Source organism: Melozone crissalis, unplaced genomic scaffold (assembly GCF_028551555.1).
Source record: "Melozone crissalis strain CALT ecotype California unplaced genomic scaffold, PUWL_Pcris_2 ptg000008l_1, whole genome shotgun sequence".
Classification (NCBI taxonomy): domain Eukaryota; kingdom Metazoa; phylum Chordata; class Aves; order Passeriformes; family Passerellidae; genus Melozone; species Melozone crissalis.
This window is the reverse complement of record NW_026535786.1, coordinates 6,243,945-6,261,089: the sequence shown is the minus strand read 5'-3', so window position 1 is coordinate 6,261,089 and position 17,145 is coordinate 6,243,945. Positions and strand designations below refer to the sequence as shown.

General features: G+C 47.2%; 1 protein-coding gene across 2 annotated transcripts in view; it reads right to left on the bottom strand.

The window, feature by feature from the left end:
* Positions 1 to 2,516: 2,516 nt before the first annotated feature.
* Positions 2,517 to 17,145, bottom strand: part of ME3 (malic enzyme 3) — a 117,001-nt gene continuing 102,372 nt past the window's right edge. For both annotated transcript variants that reach the window (XM_054270076.1, XM_054270077.1), the window contains exons 8-14: positions 8,344 to 8,441; positions 7,054 to 7,167; positions 6,288 to 6,393; positions 5,569 to 5,711; positions 4,134 to 4,307; positions 3,603 to 3,701; positions 2,517 to 2,792 (exon numbers count right to left, since the gene is read on the bottom strand). In XM_054270076.1, the coding sequence (XP_054126051.1) occupies positions 2,631 to 2,792; positions 3,603 to 3,701; positions 4,134 to 4,307; positions 5,569 to 5,711; positions 6,288 to 6,393; positions 7,054 to 7,167; positions 8,344 to 8,441 (896 nt within the window). In that variant the 3' untranslated portion in view covers positions 2,517 to 2,630. The remainder of the gene's footprint in view (positions 2,793 to 3,602; positions 3,702 to 4,133; positions 4,308 to 5,568; positions 5,712 to 6,287; positions 6,394 to 7,053; positions 7,168 to 8,343; positions 8,442 to 17,145) is intronic.

Here is a 17,145-nt window from a genome sequence, read left to right as displayed (position 1 = left end):
CTAGGACTTGAGTAAACAGCCGTGTTATTCTCAAGGTACAGAAAGCAGAGATCAGAGGGGTAAAATTGGGTATGAAGTTTAAATGAGGAGAAATTCCATCCTTCTACCACCATTTTTCATCAGTGGGTAACTAATCATTTTTTTGCATAGAAACACCACACAGTAGAACTGGGCTTCAAATAACAGCTATAATTGCTTCTGTGCACTCCAATAATTGCATATAAATCAATTACCACCATTTTAGGTATTTGAACAGCTCGCTCTATGAAGAAAAACCTTTCTTTCCTGTTTAATAGCCAGACCTTTAGCTTCTTTGTTTGTCCACATATCTGGGACAAATGATTCAAGCTCAGTCATTAATTAGTGATTTTTTCAAGATTTTCCTTTCAGGATGGAAAGGTCATCACACCCTTGAAGTGCCAGCAGAACAAATGTCTCCCATTTGCACATGAAGTCAGGGCTTGTAAGGAAGAAGCCTCAGAACATGACTTAAAGGGTAGAGGCTTAATTTGGTTTGGCTACTTGTAAAAACATCCTAGTACAAATGTGATGGCCAGACATCCTGACTTTCTTCCTAAGGTCTGTGGTTAATTCTTTTTATGGCTTAGATGACCCTTAACACCTACAGCCAGCTGACAGAACACCAGGCATAGGGGCTGATGTAAAAAATCAGGCCAGAGGAGGATGGCCCTGACTTCAACATAATTTATTTTTATTGTATTGTCCAGAGCTCCTTGGGCTGTCAGAGCCACACACTGGTTCCTGGATGCTCCTGGAGAAAAGCCAGTGCTACAGCCTGTGGCAACTCCAAGCAATGTGCTATCTTGGCCAACAGATGGGCCCTGCCAGGGGAAGAAGAACATATTTTACTACAGGACAAATGCTACCTGGCTAATCCAGACCAACTGGAATTATAAATAAGATGAAATTTTGTTAAATAAGAGGAGAGACATGAGTGATTAAGCAAAGAGAAGTGAAGGTTTTTTCCTGGCAGAGGTAATTTAGGTATCAGGAAATTGCCAGGCCATCATGTTTGGATGAAACAATAATAGTTTCTGAGCTTGAAATAGGTATTATATAGGTATTAAATTAATTGCTAAATTATTGTGTGTATTGATATATTTTTCTTGTGTTTATGCTAGTTATATCACTGGTTTCAAATTACCTCCTTTCTCAAAGGAAGGAAAAAAGAACAATTTTAGAATAGAGACTTTTCCTGCTGCTGAGAGAAAAACTGGGAACAGAGAAATCCCAAACGAGCTGCTAGAAATATCCTTGCTTTAAATTAGAAAACAAAACACAGCAGCTAAAGTCCCACACTATTGAACTTGAGTTTTGCCTACACCAATTTAGTCTCTTTTATTGGTTGGTGTTCCTTGTAGGGCAGGCACCCAGCAGCTCCAACTCCAGTAAGTATTCCCTCTGCAGGAGACTTTTCCTGTGCAAGACTGGACAAGAAAAGAATATTCACTGCCACTGCTTAAGTCCCTGGTAAATGTGAGGTACTGCCGACAGGGCCTTCTCTCCTGGGGAAAAGCTGCACATGGAAGTGCTCTGCAGCCCTCCAGTGGTTCCCTTTGAATCCTACACGGTGGGAACACAGGCATAGCCTTGCTGCCATAAAAGGCTCCCACCCAACTTGCTGTGCTCCCCGAGCACACCTTCCCTTCAGCCCCACCTCCCTTCTGCCCCACCAGCACAGGGAGTGTGTGCTGGAAGAGTTGCCAGCAATCCCTGTGCTCTTTCCCAGTTATGCTCAGGAGCACCCATCCTGCTGGGATAGTATTTGGTGAGGCATGACAATGTCACAAGGCTGGGGGAGACCTCCCTGGAACTTTGTGACACAGAGAGACTCCCAGCGAGCCCTTGGCTGGTGGCAGTGCTTCCGTAGCTGTATCCATCAGGAGCTGTGATGCCTTTATGTGGTTTTGTGAGGGTCCTGCTCTCTGGCTTGGCCATCCCCTCTGTGTCCCTTCACTCTTGTTTTCTTCAGGGCTCCCTGAAGGGAGGAGGGGAGAGGTTCTGTTGTCCCCAAAGGGTTGTGGGAGGTTTTGGGGTTTGTTTCCATGGGGTGTGGCACATGACAGTCCAGGCTGTGTGACCCATGCACCAGTTTGGGTTGGTTGAGACTCCCCAACATCAGGGAGTTCAGAAGCAGAAAAGAGCAGTGCTTCCCAAGTGTGCAACTCTCCCAGGGCAATGCACACACTTCCCAATACATCCAGAGAGCCACAGACAAAGTGTGGCTCTCATGTGAGAGGGATGGCCACATGCATTTGAGCTTCCTAAGGGCACTCCCAGTAGCAATGTGATTCTGTGCTTCTGAGGTGGGCCAGGTAGCTTGTCCCAAGGCAGCTGAGAGCAGGCAGCATGTTAAGCAATCAGCAATCAGCAGTGCTGACTGACTGGGATGGGCTGCAGCCAGGCTGTCTCTCTCCTTGGAGTACCCACTGCCCACCCTGGACTCCATTTTATTCCCTACTGACATGCTCCCCCAGACAAAAATCAGTGGCAAGTAAAAAACAACTTGGATTAATTTACTTTTATCATTCTGCAAGCCTGGATTATATCAGCAATGACATGGGCCACAGGAACTGATGGCAGAAATGAGAGAACAATTCTCACAAACATTATATATGTTGTGTTTCCATGGCTGCAGGGGGCCAGCTGTATTCATCAAAAACAAAAGAATCGTAGTCAGAGCTGTACATGAGCTGTCTCACAAAGCTTTCCTTGTCTGCTGGCTCGGGGTACAAAGAAGCGAGGCCGTGCTTGTAGGCCCAGTCTACAATCTGCAAAAAGATAAACAAAATGAGCTGTTGAAACAATGCTGGCACATTATGGAGCTGAAACCAACTGCAGTTTGGCCCTGTCTGTGTTTTCTCTCTTTCCTCCTCTCAGAATTGTACAGTTTTTTGCTTTTTTCTCTTTGTGAGTCAGCTGCACTTCACCCTCAGTTGGGTGAGGGAATGTAAGCTGCCTGCAAGCAGTGGCTGCTAAGAAAAGCACTGCCTGCCCTAGCAGAATGGTTGGGGTGTGCAGGTGAAGGAGGAGAGCAGCCCTTTGGCCAGCTCTGCTCACACCTATAAGCTCTTCAGCCATGCTCTGCATCTATCAGGAGCTCTGAGCAGGCCAAGGAAATTCTCAGTGGGTGTCTCTGAATCACAGATCTGATGTATACAGAGCACCAAACCCATAATTAGACAAGTCCAGATCTGGAATAGTAGTTATGTACTGAGGTCCTCACCAAACACATGAGGAAAGGTTCCAAAATAGCAATTTGGAACCTAAAATCTTTTGGCAATTTGAGTCATGCTTGAATTTGACTCTAAACCTCATTTTTTGAAGTGCTGAAGACTCACAGCTTCAAGCAATAAAGCAGAGCTTTGTGAGCTGTGAGGCACCCAGAATCAGAATGTATTTTTCACATCTGGGTTTTAATGATGGAAGAAATCAAGGCAGCAATTATGGCCAGAATTCCTGAGAATGACTGTTTTAGACTATAAAATAAATTGAATTAAAAAAACACAACCAAAAATGATGCCAGGGCAATTCCTTCCCTTCCTACCATGAAAAGTGGAAATAAGAAAGGAAATACTCACTTTCACAGCAATTTTGAGAGACACTTCTCTGATGTTGTCCAAGGGGGGATAGAGTCTTCCTTCTGCAAGATGCTGCTCTGTCACCTCAGCAGCAATAGTCTAGAAAGAAGAGGATGGCAGTTTTTAGGGATGGTCTCAAGCAAACACCACATTCCCTCACATTACATGGTATGTGGCTGAAACCTCAGCAGCATCAGGGCTGGGACTAGTCCTGAGTGGGAACTCATGACCTGTTCAAACACACATGTGTACATGTTTCATCACAGACTTCAGACTGCAGCCAGAGTGGGGCAGTGCTGTGTTAGGGCAGCAGGTGTGGAGAAGGAGAACCCTGTCTTGGCCTCTGCACCTCTGCAGGTGTAATGGAAGCATGAGCTTTCCTGAGCCAGGAGAAGGCTGCAGCTTTTTGCTGAGGCTGAGCCATTTCCCCTCCACACAATGTCCTGGGCCAGGTTCTTTAAAACACCTGAAGTAGATACGTATGCCTCTTATCATCTTTTCTACAGTATCAGTGAAATGTCACTTGGAAACCTCTGCTGTGATGAGGAAGATTTCATCGGAGATGTGCCGGACCCCGCTGGCAATGACTCCCAGAGCCACTCCGGGGAAGACGTAGGCGTTGTTTCCTTGGCCAGGGAAGAAGGTCTGTCCATTGGGCAGCGTGACCTTTGGGAATGGACTCCCACTTGCAAATATTCCCCGGCCCTGATCAAAGAGAGAGAAAAAAGCATTCAGGTTCTGAAGAGATTTCTGCTGCTCATCATGACCTGTGCTCAGGGGACACTGGTGACAAAGTTGCCAAAACTCAGTCAGCAGAGGCATCTCCACCACAGCCACCTCCAGCTGACACTTTGGGAGGACCCACACATCCAGAGGCAGGATCAGGGCCTCTGGAAAAGGCTACCATGCACTGAACATGTGTTTGTACTGCAAGTGCTCTGATCTTGCTGAGGTCTTTCTACCTCTCTATCAACCATCTATGGAGTATGAAGAGACTCGTGGGATAAAGGTCTGGGGCTGTGTCATTGCTCTGGCCGTAGGTAGGTGGTGGGGAAGGCAAAGGGAAGAGTGAGACAAGAGTGAGACAAGGGCTCCTCTCTCAAGCCAAGTCAATCCACGTGACTGTAATTCTTCAGTGACATTGGGTCTAAGTTGGGTGATGAAATAGTTATATAAACAACTAGGTTGGGGTAACACAGGGGACAGAAACAGGAGAGAATGGGACATCTCAGACATGTGGGTGAAAGAGGCCAGCACTTTCTTTAGGGGATCACAAAGTAATTCAGGCTGGTTGGGACCCAAATTCTTGCTCATAGCAAGGTCAGCTGTGAAACCAGACCAGGCTGCTCAGGGCTTTCCCTAGTCTGCTCTTGGAAAACTTGCAAGGACAGAGACTGCATGAGCAACCTTGGCCCTGCCCCCTGCTCCACCTCCTGACCCTCCTCACAGCATCAAAGTCTCTTTTTACACCTAGCTCAACTGTCTCTTATTTCAATTTATGCAGGCTGTCACTTGTTTGCCAGCATGCCCCACTGTGGTGTCCTGGGTCCAGCCAGGCCCCGAGCTCCCTGTGCCGGGCCGCGGTACCAGGGTGAGGTACCATGGTGAGGTACCAGGGTGAGGTGGTACCAGGGTGAGGCAGTACCAGGGTGAGGTGGTACCACGGTGAGGTACCAGGGTGAGGCAGTACCAGGGTAAGGCAGTACCAGGGTGAGGTGGTACCTGGGTGAGGTTATACCAGGGTGAGGCAGTACCAGGGTAAGGCAGTACCAGGGTGAGGTGGTACCTGGGTGAGGCAGTACCAGGTGAGGCGGTACCAGGATGAGGTACCATGGTGGGGCGGTACCAGGGTGAGGCAGTACCAGGGTGAGGTGGTACCTGGGTGAGGTTATACCAGGGTGAGGCGGTACCTGGGTGAGGTACCAGGTGAGGCGGTACCAGGATGAGGTACAGGGTGAGGCAGTACCTGGGTGATGCGGTAGCACTGCTCCGCTGTGCACTCCGCTTTGCTGGTGGGGTTGCTCAGGGCGAACACGATGGGTCTCTCATTGAAGGCTGCCATGTCCTTCAGCAGCTTCTCGGTGAAAGCGCCTGCAACAGCCGCCACACCTGGAACAGCAACAGCAGAGTGAGTGTGCCTTCCCACCGTGCGACTTCAGAGCATGGCGCTGCTCCCTCTGGGACTGGTGAATGAACTGTGGCAGGGAACCAGCTTCATCTCTGGAGATGCAGTAACAGGCAATGTTACTTTCTCATATGACAGTGAGATTTAAAGCCTGTCTCAAAATAAAGCCCTCTGCTCCTCCAGGCAGAGTGGGCCCCAGGGTTTTGGCCAGCCTGACTGCAGCGCTCTGACTCCTGAAGAGCTGCCTGAGGTGCCTGTTGTCATCCTCATCCTGCCCAGCCTGACAGGGCCAAGTTTGTTGCTTGAGAGCCCCTGATCCTGCCTCCCCCAGCACCTCCCTCTACAGCCCTGTCTGAAAGAATTCTTGCAGCTCCAAAAGTGAGGAAGCCTGTGCCCCATAGTTAACACAAAAAGGATATGGAGAACTCAACTGACAAAATGGGGGTGAAAAAAAGCTCAATTTGTTTTGACTAGGAGAACAAAAGGAGACTCTGGAGGAAAGACAGAAACTTTCCTAAGAATTGAATTGACATGAAAAGGTCGTATTAAATGAACTCCACCTATAACTGCTGTAGGCTTCACTTTCTGCACAACCTCTTCCAGTGAGTCCACGTTGGGGTGGTCCTGGGCAAACATTTCTTTCTCGTGGTTCAGGTGGCTCCTGCCCTGTGAGGAAAAAGGAATCAAACTTTGGTCTGTTGGCAAATGATGGACACATAACATAATAACTCATCTTCAGATAATTTTGTCACTCAGCCCTCTATCTAAAGCAGATTCCTCATAGCAGGACCTCAGCATCAGCCAGTCAGGCACTGAGCAGTTGGTGTAATGTCACACTGGGCTGGCCTCTGCTCCTCTCAGCCACCGAAGCACATTGAGTGTGTGGAGGAAGGACCTGGCTGCTGTTCACTTGTACATAAAGCACAAGTCTCCTCCAGTCTGAGGAGGGACAAGGGCAGAGGCCCTGGGGACACAGGGAGTGCAGAATGGAGCTGGGCCAGGCTGGGTCACCAAGCAGGGCGGAATTTTTCTCTGATAATGCCCCATATAATGTGCAAGACTTCCAGCGCTGCTTGAGGCCAGCAGTGTATCCTTCCACTTTAGAGACCCAGCCTGAAGCATTGCCTTTAGGGCAGCCAGTGCTGCTGGCACACTTGTCAGCATGAGACCTCCTCTGAAAGCAGGAGTGTCAGCAATGCTGACACCAATACAACTGCAGCCTTCACTTCAGGGCTGAGCAGGGGTCCAAGGTATCTGCCTGCTCTGGCCTCTCTAGCTGGCAATGGATGGCAGGTGAGTGGAGCTCAGCTCTGGAGACAAATTCACCTTCACAATCAGTCCCTTGGAGTCCACCATCCAAATTTTTTTGAGGGCATCTTCTCGTGAAACTCCTTCCTTTTCCATGGCCATGAGGATGAGATGACCTATGCCCATTGCAGCCTGGAACACAGTATATAACACTTCATTGGGATACCGTCATCTTTTGGGGGAAGATTTTGAATGAGAGGTGGGTTGGATCATCCCCCAGCACTGCACAAAGCAGGGAGACTTTCTGTTGTACAGTGCCAAGGCATGGGGCTGATTTTAGCTTTGTAGGTGCTGCCATAAATCAAAACCCTCACAATCATTCAGCAGAGCATGTTGCAGGTGAGGCTGAAGAAGCAGAGGTGGTACCTTGACATGCAGGGGCTGTCTCCATAATTTAAACCAGCTGCTGCAGGGGAGGAAGAGAGGCAGACACTTAAAAAATGCTGGTGGCAATGCCAGTACGGAGGAACTCAAATCCAAGTGGGAGTGCTGCATCTGAAATACGGCCATGAGGAAAGTCTTCTCCCATTCCTGCCTGGGAAAGCAGCCCTGGATATTCTGTGTGTTTGTGGGCTATAGCCACGCCCCTTCTGCCCAGATGGGGACTAACAAGGCAGGAGGGACTTGGTGCCACAGAGATGGTGACCAGCACAGACATATCTGGCAGCAGGGGTGGAGAGACAGAGAGCCATCTTTGTCTCAGTGAGGGATATACAAGTAATAACAGACCTTCCCAAAGTCTCACAGGTGGGTGAGAGCTGAGACAGGTCCTGGACCAACACCTTTAGTCCATGGACCAGGCTTTGGAGGGCTCTTCTTCCTCTCTCTTTGAGCAAGCTGCCATGCAGGCGACCTGGCTTCTGCCATGGAGCACTATGACTGGCTCCAGATAGAAAGGTTGAGTTCTTACAGTTCTTTGACTCTGAGTCCTTTGGATTCTGCTGCTAAAGAAATTCTGGCTTGCCCTCGACATCAACCCTGAGAACTCAAACCAGCCTCCTTCATATTCCTGCTTCATAAGGAACTTCCCTAAAGGTACCTAAAGCCCCACTGACACATGGGCAGCCTCAGAGTACCCACAGAGTCTGCCTGGGACTCGTGGGCCAAAAAATCACTGACAGACTGTTGGTAACTTCCACACAGCAGCAAAATCCACCTGTAGAGCCCAGTCCTGCCCAGTGACAAGGAACCTGCTTCTGTGCTTCAGCCTCATGAAGCCAAGCCTTGCAGGAAGTTTCAAAGGTGACTTTTCTCTCTCTAAATTTGAAGATGGAGCATATTAAGGTATAAGATCAGGAACATTCCTACCTCTCCAGCTCCCTGGAAAACAAACTTATGGTCAGAGAGCTTGTTCTTTGTGATCCTTAAGGCTGCAATGAGGCCAGCGACTGCAACAGATGCTGTGCCTGAAAGAGAGAAACACCATGAGATGGACATCCTGGCAAATGCACTGCCTGCCCTGCAGAGGAACTGTCAGAAACCTTGTGGTAGGAATCATTCTCTTAGATTCTGTCACTGAAGGATCAGAGCGCCTTCCCTATGCTGAAATATAATATTGACATTCAAATTCTCCTGCAAGGCTGGAGAACACAAATTTTCCTCCATGTAGAGTCAAAGGGACACCAAATCCTAGAGTGTCAGAGGAAGTTAATACCTAACTTGCAAGGGTTTAAGATGCACCTGACTTCCCTATGGTCACATAAGACCCCTGTAGCAGAGCAGTGGTTTCAACTTGGGTCCCCTTGCCAAAAAATCCTCTGTGATTATGGAATTACCATCCTCTTCTCCTGTTTACCTTCACAGCCCAGCATCACCATTTTTTTACCTCTCTAACACCCTGGTACCCTGACTCCCAGCCATCATATCCTGCTGCTAAACATTAAGAAGTCATTGAGAACAGGATTTGGTCTCAGATTAGTGAGGAACAATGCAGTAAATGGAGCAGAGGCCTGTTACAGCCACTGTGATATCTACAGCTTGCCATGCATTAAGAGGGGCAAATGTCCAGACTGAATAACCTGCCTTTACCCCACATAGCTCACACATAAATCCATGCAACATTCATCTAATGTCCTGTCCCAGGTGAAAAAATATGGTGGAAATAAATAAGACACAAGCCACTAAGGATTCAGGCACTGGCAGTATCTCAGCTCATCTGGGCAAGCACGATGCAACATTAAAGGGGACCTGGGAGTGAAGGTAGAAGTTTGATAACAGAATATGGAAAGTTGGAAGGACCCTTAAGGATCATAAAGTTGACTAATATTCTTCCTTAACATTTGAAAGAATATCAGTTTGGACATGCCCTGATCTATTCCCAGCTTTTCCCTAGAGTTTTGATCTGTTCCCAGCTCTAGTGGTCTCTCCATTCTCATCTTTAGAAGCTTTGTGAGGAATCAGGGAGACTTGATAGTAACAAGTAATGAGTCTTGTGGGGGTGGTCATGGCTGGGGCAGGCAGTGACCACTTTTAGTCTAATACACCTGATTTCAGCAAATTTCCAGAATTTCCTATTTTGCTGCCCATGTAATCAGCCAGTGGTTCAGGGTTTTAAGTAGCCAGTGCTTCACTGAGGTTCCCTGCAGGGTCCTTAGGGCCTGGGGTGCTGCAAGGCATCAGGAACCAGCAGCTCCGAAGCAGACACAAGCACGAGCAGTGACACCAGCAGATGGAGCTGCTGTTTATCTCTGAAGGACCCACAAAACAAATTCAGCTTTACCTGCTCCTTTTCTTTAGTGCAAAAGCCACAGACAAGCTAGGAATCTGCTGGTATATAACCGGGGAATGATTCACACTCTTAGCATTTCCTAGCAAGCAGGAAATATAGTGGAAGCACAAGTACTCTGTCAAAGAAGTACTTTTATTGACACGACTTATCTTGTTTAGGGAACCTATATACACTGCTCTGACAAAGAAAATCTTTATAGGCCAGACCAGAAGGATTTGTCAGTACAATGTGAAACATTTTGTGATTGCAACTCAGATGAATTTTGCTCTCCAAAAGCTAATAATCAGCCTCTCTTAAGAGTGATTCTGGTTTAGCAGAGGTGACAGCAGCCCCACTTCTGCAACAGATGTGGTGCCCACACTGGCACAGTGGTACAGAATGGCAGCATCACTTCATAGAACCATGGAGTAGTTTGGGTTGGAAGGGACCTCAAAAGACATCTAGTTCCAACTCCCCTGACACAAGCAGGGACATCTTCCACTAGATCAGGTTGTTCCAAGCCCCATCCAACCCGTCCTTGAACACTTCCAGGGATGAGGCATCCGTGACTTCATGAAGGCATTGCAAGCATTCATGCCTTAAACACAAAACAGACTAGACTGATGGGTGATAACTTTGTACGCTTCTTTTTTGCAATGAATCACTTGAGACACTTGCTTCAGCACCTGAGACACTTGCTTCAGCACCAAGGATGAATTCCCTTTATCAGCTCAGAAAAGCTTTTACCATTACATTTCCAGACCCAGATCATCTGAGCCCAGTCACTTTAAAAGAGAGTTGATGGGGAGGTAACCAGCCACTGAGCACCTTGTTCCTTCAGTATTAACATGTCACACAACTGAAGGAAGTGTACAAAGGATTTCCTCTTGCTCCTCCTGCACTACATCTCTGCCTTTTAATGCTCTCTTTAGAGTAGTGTATTTGCCTGGTGAAATTCCACTGGACTGGGAAAATTACAGAGGAAGATAATGAACGTCCAGGAAATTTAAAAGAACACTGGATAATTGCCTTGTTTTTAGATTTTGTGTTTTATGGGTGTCACATAACCAGTCCATGCTCATTCTCTGTGTTAGGGTGAGTCTGTAATCAGCAGGACCACTTGGCTTGCCATGACAGATGCTGAGGATGGGACTCTGAACAAACGTGTATGATCCTGCTTATGCTAAAGCAGCCACCTGAACTGGGTCAAACGAAATAAACCCTAGAAGAGCCACTACCACCACATGTTTTTTAGAGAGACAAGGTAACTGGAATACATGTAGGCACTTCTGCTGCAGACATATAATCTGTGCAGGAAGAGATTCCACTCTGTAAGTCTGAGCTGCAAAGAAATGGGAAGAGACCAGGGTCCCCCAGCTGTGAGCAATGCCAAGCTTGTGACATACAATGGAGTATGAACATCTGTGTGTACACTCACACATGCTCACACACTATCTCCAAGGCTTACTTTGCACAGAAATCCCCAAATCCCTGTGTGGGCAGGAGTGGGGAACTGATCAAAGTTAAAAAACCAGAAGTGAAACCATTAAAGTGTGGTGGTGTAAGTGTCAGCTCATAGCATTAGCAGTGATAGATGCCTGGAAAGTATTGAAAAGACTGAAATGTAACTGGAGAAATATCTTGTTTCTCTTGGTCCTGACCCAGGCAGAACTGCTTTATACCCTGCAATTGTCAAGAAGTCTGATGGGACAAATGCTGGTATTTGCAAACCCATTTAAGTGGGAAATGCTCTTGAGAGATTTCAACAGAGGGAGGTGCTTGAGGTACTTTTTAAAGGTGTCACTAGCAGGAATTTGACAAGTGGTGTGTATGGAAAGAAAGGGGGCAGACTCAGTCTGCAGAGCAGAGACCTGTGGGATTGGGTGTGCCATTACTCATCCCCTGCACTTGTACTGCAACTTTGACTAACAGCAGGGCTCTGTTCAGCTCTGCCACTCCTAATCCTCCTCTCTTGTTCCAATGTGTTTCTAATCCCTCCAGTCTCCCAAACTTCATCTCACCCCCATTACTCAAGTAATAAAGTTACTGTACCTTGGCCTTAGCTCAATATATTTATTTGATAATTACAGTTTCTGAGCACAGAACAACGGAGTATCTCTGTGGAGAAGGGTTCACAGCTGGTTCATGTAAAGAACTGGCTAATCATTGTGCTTCAGTTCTAAAAGAATCACAAAGTCAGGCTGGGGCAGGGAACTCCTCAGCATGGCAAGAAAAAACCAGCCATCAGTCAACACATTGGTCTATCTGTTTTCCAAAGAGAATGAGTGCTGCTATTGCAGATAACTCCTTCCTAAGTAATTAGCAAGAGCCAGCTTGGCTGGTCTCTATCTGAGGTGAGATACAGAGGGATACAGAGAAAAGAAAGGAAAGTTCTTGCAAACCATCCTGTCTATCTCAGACTTAAAAGTGAGTGCTAAACTTGATATCACAAAATAGCAGGCAGACCTCGGGACCTCTCTGGGAAGTCCACAGCAACAGAACGAGTATAAAAAAAAGGCATTTATAACTAAGGCACAGTCAGGAACATGGCCATCTCTGCAGGAATCAATTTCTGACACTCAGGCACATTCAGAATATTGTAAAACATTAAGGAAAACCCTGTGGGGTTGATGTTCCACTTGTACTACTGCAAGTGAGAACAAGCCCCAGTAGGTGTCAGTGGAGATACACTGGAGTATTAGCTGATAAAGTATCTGTTCCCCAGCATCGCAGGGAAAGGCTGCATCAGAGAGGATCCCATTCCCGGGGACCTGACCCTTCCTCAGAGAGGGGAGAGGGGGCAGAGGGGGGAGCAGCTCTGCACTGGAGTGACAGGAAGCACTGCACGAGTCTCCGGGGAAAGCGCTGCCCAGTGCCGAGGACAAGGCTGTGCCGTGGCTGCCAGCAGCCAGTGGCTAAGCAGGGAACATGGGGGAAAGCATGGACCATGGGGGTGCTTGGGGGCAGGAGTCCTCTCATGCTGATGGCTGGCACTGCCCTGTCACCTGTCCTGGAGGCCTGACTGAGCTGAGCATCACCACCATGCTGAGTCCTTCCAACAGCAGCAGCAATGGGAACGTGCAGCCACACCACTGTCTGTTTCTTCACACAACACCTGTGTGAGTGATTCCTCCTTCTCCACAGTACACTGGTGGAAAAGATGACCACATTCAACCTGATCTTTTATTTTTCACTCTTGACCTGCCTGCTTACATTTCGCCCTGTCAAAACCATGCCAATATGAGGGCCCGGGGAACAGCAAACTCTAGTTTAACAGCTCCAGCAAAGGCCAGCCAGGGAAATATATCTAAATTTATGGATGAGGAGGAAGCCTAGGGCTTTTCCAAGTTCTGGTTCCCATTAACTCCCTGCAGCAGTTCCGCCCATTACTGGAAAGCAGAGTAGAGCTTGTCCAGATCCACTCTAAATGCATACTCAAAAGTCAAATACAACAAAGCTGGAGCAGAAAACTGCCACAGTGTTTGCAGCTCAAGGTCTTCCCCTCCATGGCTGTGGGCTGGTGTTACCCTTCCCCAGAGGGCCTCTGTAAGACATTAAGAAAATAAACTTAGAAACGGTGCAGAGTGAGTCAACAAGAAGAGCAGTAAAATGCAAAGCATTGATGCACAGGGATGGAACTTGCTCTCTGAAGGGTGACCCAGAATTGTTGGTGGCATGGAGAAGACCTGTCTGACAATGGAGAAGCCTAATGAGGCCATCTCTAGGTTCCTGCTTTTAATCTTTCCACTGTAAAGTGCTTGAACTGTACTGTGCATACCCTTAATGACGGGTTCTGACCATGGCAGCAGTGCCCTCCCTCCTGCCTGTAGGGTGCCAGCCTGCACCCGCTGTGCTCACGCAGGCTGAGCCCCCTCGTGTGCCCACATGGGCAGAGGCTGTCAGGCAGCTGCCTGCACTCTGCAAGAATGCATCCCAATCCCCATCACAGCACTGGGCACTGCTGCACACCAACAAGCTGAACCAGGTCAGAGCACAGCCCTTTCTTCTGTTCCTTTTGCCTCCTTTGCCTGGACTTAAAAGATGACAGACAGCTTATCACAGAGGGGACCTGTGCTGTTCTTCACTGCAGAGGAGGACTTGGCAGTGGCATCCAGTGAATGAGATACACAGCAAACAAGAAAAGCAGGAAAAGAAAGGGAAACAAATGCCACAATTCCCAAAAGTGACAGAAGATGAGGGCCTGATCTTTACAGTGCTGCACAGATGAGCCCAAGAAACTGAGGCCCGTTTACAGCCTGGAGTCCACACTGTCCTGACCTGCCTTGTGAAGCAGTCAGTGTGTGAATGCAACACAAACCCAGGAGCTGGCCCTTACAGCCTCTTCTGCTGTGGAGCACAGCAGGTCCAGAGGGGCTCTTAATAGTGCACCTCTGCAGGACTGAGAACACCTCCACATCTATCTCCAGGCTGGATAAATCCCCAGGGAAAGCGTGCTGCTCAGGAGCTGCCTGGCAAGACATTGCCTGCTTTGTTCCACAGTATGGTCCCGTCCCGCACTCCCTTCCTATTGTGCTTCCCCCTCCTTAGCTTCCTGTGATAATTACCCATGCATTTGCCACGCCAGCTGAAACAACAAAGTAAGATACTGTACCATTTTAATCTGCTGAAATTAGTTACTGCTGAGCCAAGAACTCTCACTTTGCCTGCTTCTCACAGCACATGGAAACGTGCCTGTGAAACAGGTCTCCTTTGCACATGATTGATTTCCAGCTTGCCCAAGTGTTTGAAGCTGCTCAGATTTGTGACACTGGAGTCAGCCTGTTCCCAGCCTCAGCTGAGATGTGGAGCACTGTTGCTTCAGGCCAGGCACTGCTTCCTGAAGTGTCTTGGGAAGGCTATGGAAAGGTTATCTGCTAGGATAATGAGAAAAGGTGGCTGGTGGGTCAAGAGATATTTTGAGGATCATCAGCAGTCACACATCCTACAACCAAGGGGAATCATTGCTGTAATGACTTGGAAAAGACTCAGAGGTGTTCTGTGAAAGGGGGGACCCTGAGCATTGCCCGCAGGCTACTTCAGATAACAGGCTCTATGCTTTTGTGCACTGCTGTCTTTGCCTTGCCTGTATGTGTGAAAAACTTTTGAATGACATGATCTGACACAATTAATAACACATTAAAGATTTCTTAATTTTTTCTGGAATTCTGTCTAAACTTGCAGAACTACTTCTGCTGTTCAGTACTGAGCAAACACCTCAAGAGGCAGCTACGTTGGTCAGGTATGATTTGCCTTGGTAGATCTATTCTGTTCTCATTCACCTTCATGTTCCTAGGTCCACTTCCAGAGCACTTGTTTTGTCATTCCCAGACACTGTGGTTAGGCTAGCTGGGCTAAAATTCCTTGGATCTTTCTTTTTGCCTTTTCTGGAGATAGGTGTGACATTTGTCTTTTTTTCAGGAATTAGGATCTCCTCAATTACCATAACCTTTCAAAGAGTGACTTTGTAATGCTGTTGGCCACATATCTAAGATGACTTCTTAGATGCATCTTATCAGGTCTCATGGACTTTGTGTCTTGAACAATCCCTGCTAAATAGGCAGAAGTCCATGGAGATGCTGTAATTTTGCATGCCTGAAGTTCTTATAATGGAAATAAAACTCTGGATGCTTTCCTTGATCTGCATGAGGCCTTTGACATAATCTCCCAAAATATCCTTGTAGCCAAACTGGAGAGGTACAGACTGAACAAGTGGGTGAAAAAGTGGCTGGGCTGGTAGGCTCAAAGGTTTGTGTTCAGTGGTACAAAGAGGCCAATGCTATTTAAGTTCTCATAACAATCTGGATTATAAAACAGAGTGCACTTTCATAAAGTTCATGGATGATTACAAGTTGGGGATAGTGATTGACACAGTGGTGGTATGACAGTCATTCAGGGATCTCAGCAGGCTGGAGAAATGGGCTCAGGGAAACCTCGTGAGGGTCAGCAAAGGCAAATGCTAAGTCCTAAAGCTTTGCAGAAGAAAACTTTGGGATCATTATGGACAGCAAGTGCAAGATGAGCCAGCAATAAGTCCTTGTGACACAGAAGGCCAACAGGCTGCTAGACTGTGTCAACAGTAGGTCAAAAAAAGTGATAATTTTTTCTATTTCAGTACTTTTGAGGTCATCCCTAGACAAGCACATCCCATTTGGGGCTTTCAGCACAATGACCAACTGGAGCAAGTCCAGAGGAGGGACACAAATATGACCAGGGTTTACAAAAAGGACTGAGGAGCTTGGGTTTGAAAGGGCTTGAGAAGACTAAGAGGATATCTAATTTCTGTTTACAAGCACTGGCTGGAGTGTTTGTAAAGAGGCCAGATTCTTCTCAGAGCTGTACAAAAAAACAATGAGGGGCAATGAACACAAATTTGAAAGTTTGAAGTTTGAACACAATTTTTAAGTTTGAAATCACCCTTTATTTGAGTGAGGACTAGCTGATGTCCAGAGGACCCTTCCAAACTAATGCCTTCAATGGCTTTATGTCATTTCTTGTATGAAGCAGGAATCCAGAGATGCCTGCTTCAAGGATTCACCAGACTTGACAACTTTGTGAGACTTTTAAGTTGTCTACTTTCTGTTTAACACTGTGAACAACTAAGTGGAGCAAAGTTAGAGGAGGAAGAGAAAGAGCAGGAGCTAAAGCCTTCTCATGTACCTCTAATCTTCTGTGCTTCAGAGCCTGCCCTTGTACTTTACTGGGAAAAAGGAAGAAGTGACAATCAATTTTCTCCCTCAGAGCTGTAATTGAAGCTGTTGCCCCTTGCATGAACCCAGACAGAGCTGGGAAAGGACTGATGTCATCACCCCCTTAGAGGAAGGAGAAGCACTCCCTCAATGGGAGCTCCCACACATGGGCACTGTGAGCCAGCTCCTGCCTAGATCCCAGGCTGATGGCTTTCAGAATAAGCTGCCACCTCATCCCAGTTGGTGGTACCTGGAAGGCATCCCACTCAGCATCAGCAGGCTGGCTCCAACTGGAAGGGTCTGAGTCACCTTCATTCTCTGGGGTTAGGATGGATTTGGAAATATAGTAATTTGTAGGACAAAAAAAAAAAAAAAAAAAAAAAAAAAAAGTAGGTATTAATATTTTAAACTGTTTTTCATTTTGTGTAGGCCCTGGGGCAGCAACAGGGAGGCCTAAAGGATCTTAAGGGAAGCAATTTATACCTTTTTTCCTCATCTCACCTGGGTGTGTATGTGTAGGCACACAGCATCCAGAGTCCCACAAACCAGTGGTCAATGAGTTTAATACTATAGCTCAGGCCTTATCTACCTTGCACTGCTTGTGCCTAAGATGTGTTTTTAATTCAACATACTTAAAACATTGCCAGCTCAGAAGTTGGAATAATTCAGGTTTCAGAAAGTCTGTTCCTGTCTTGCCTGAGTAAAATTAATCAGGCC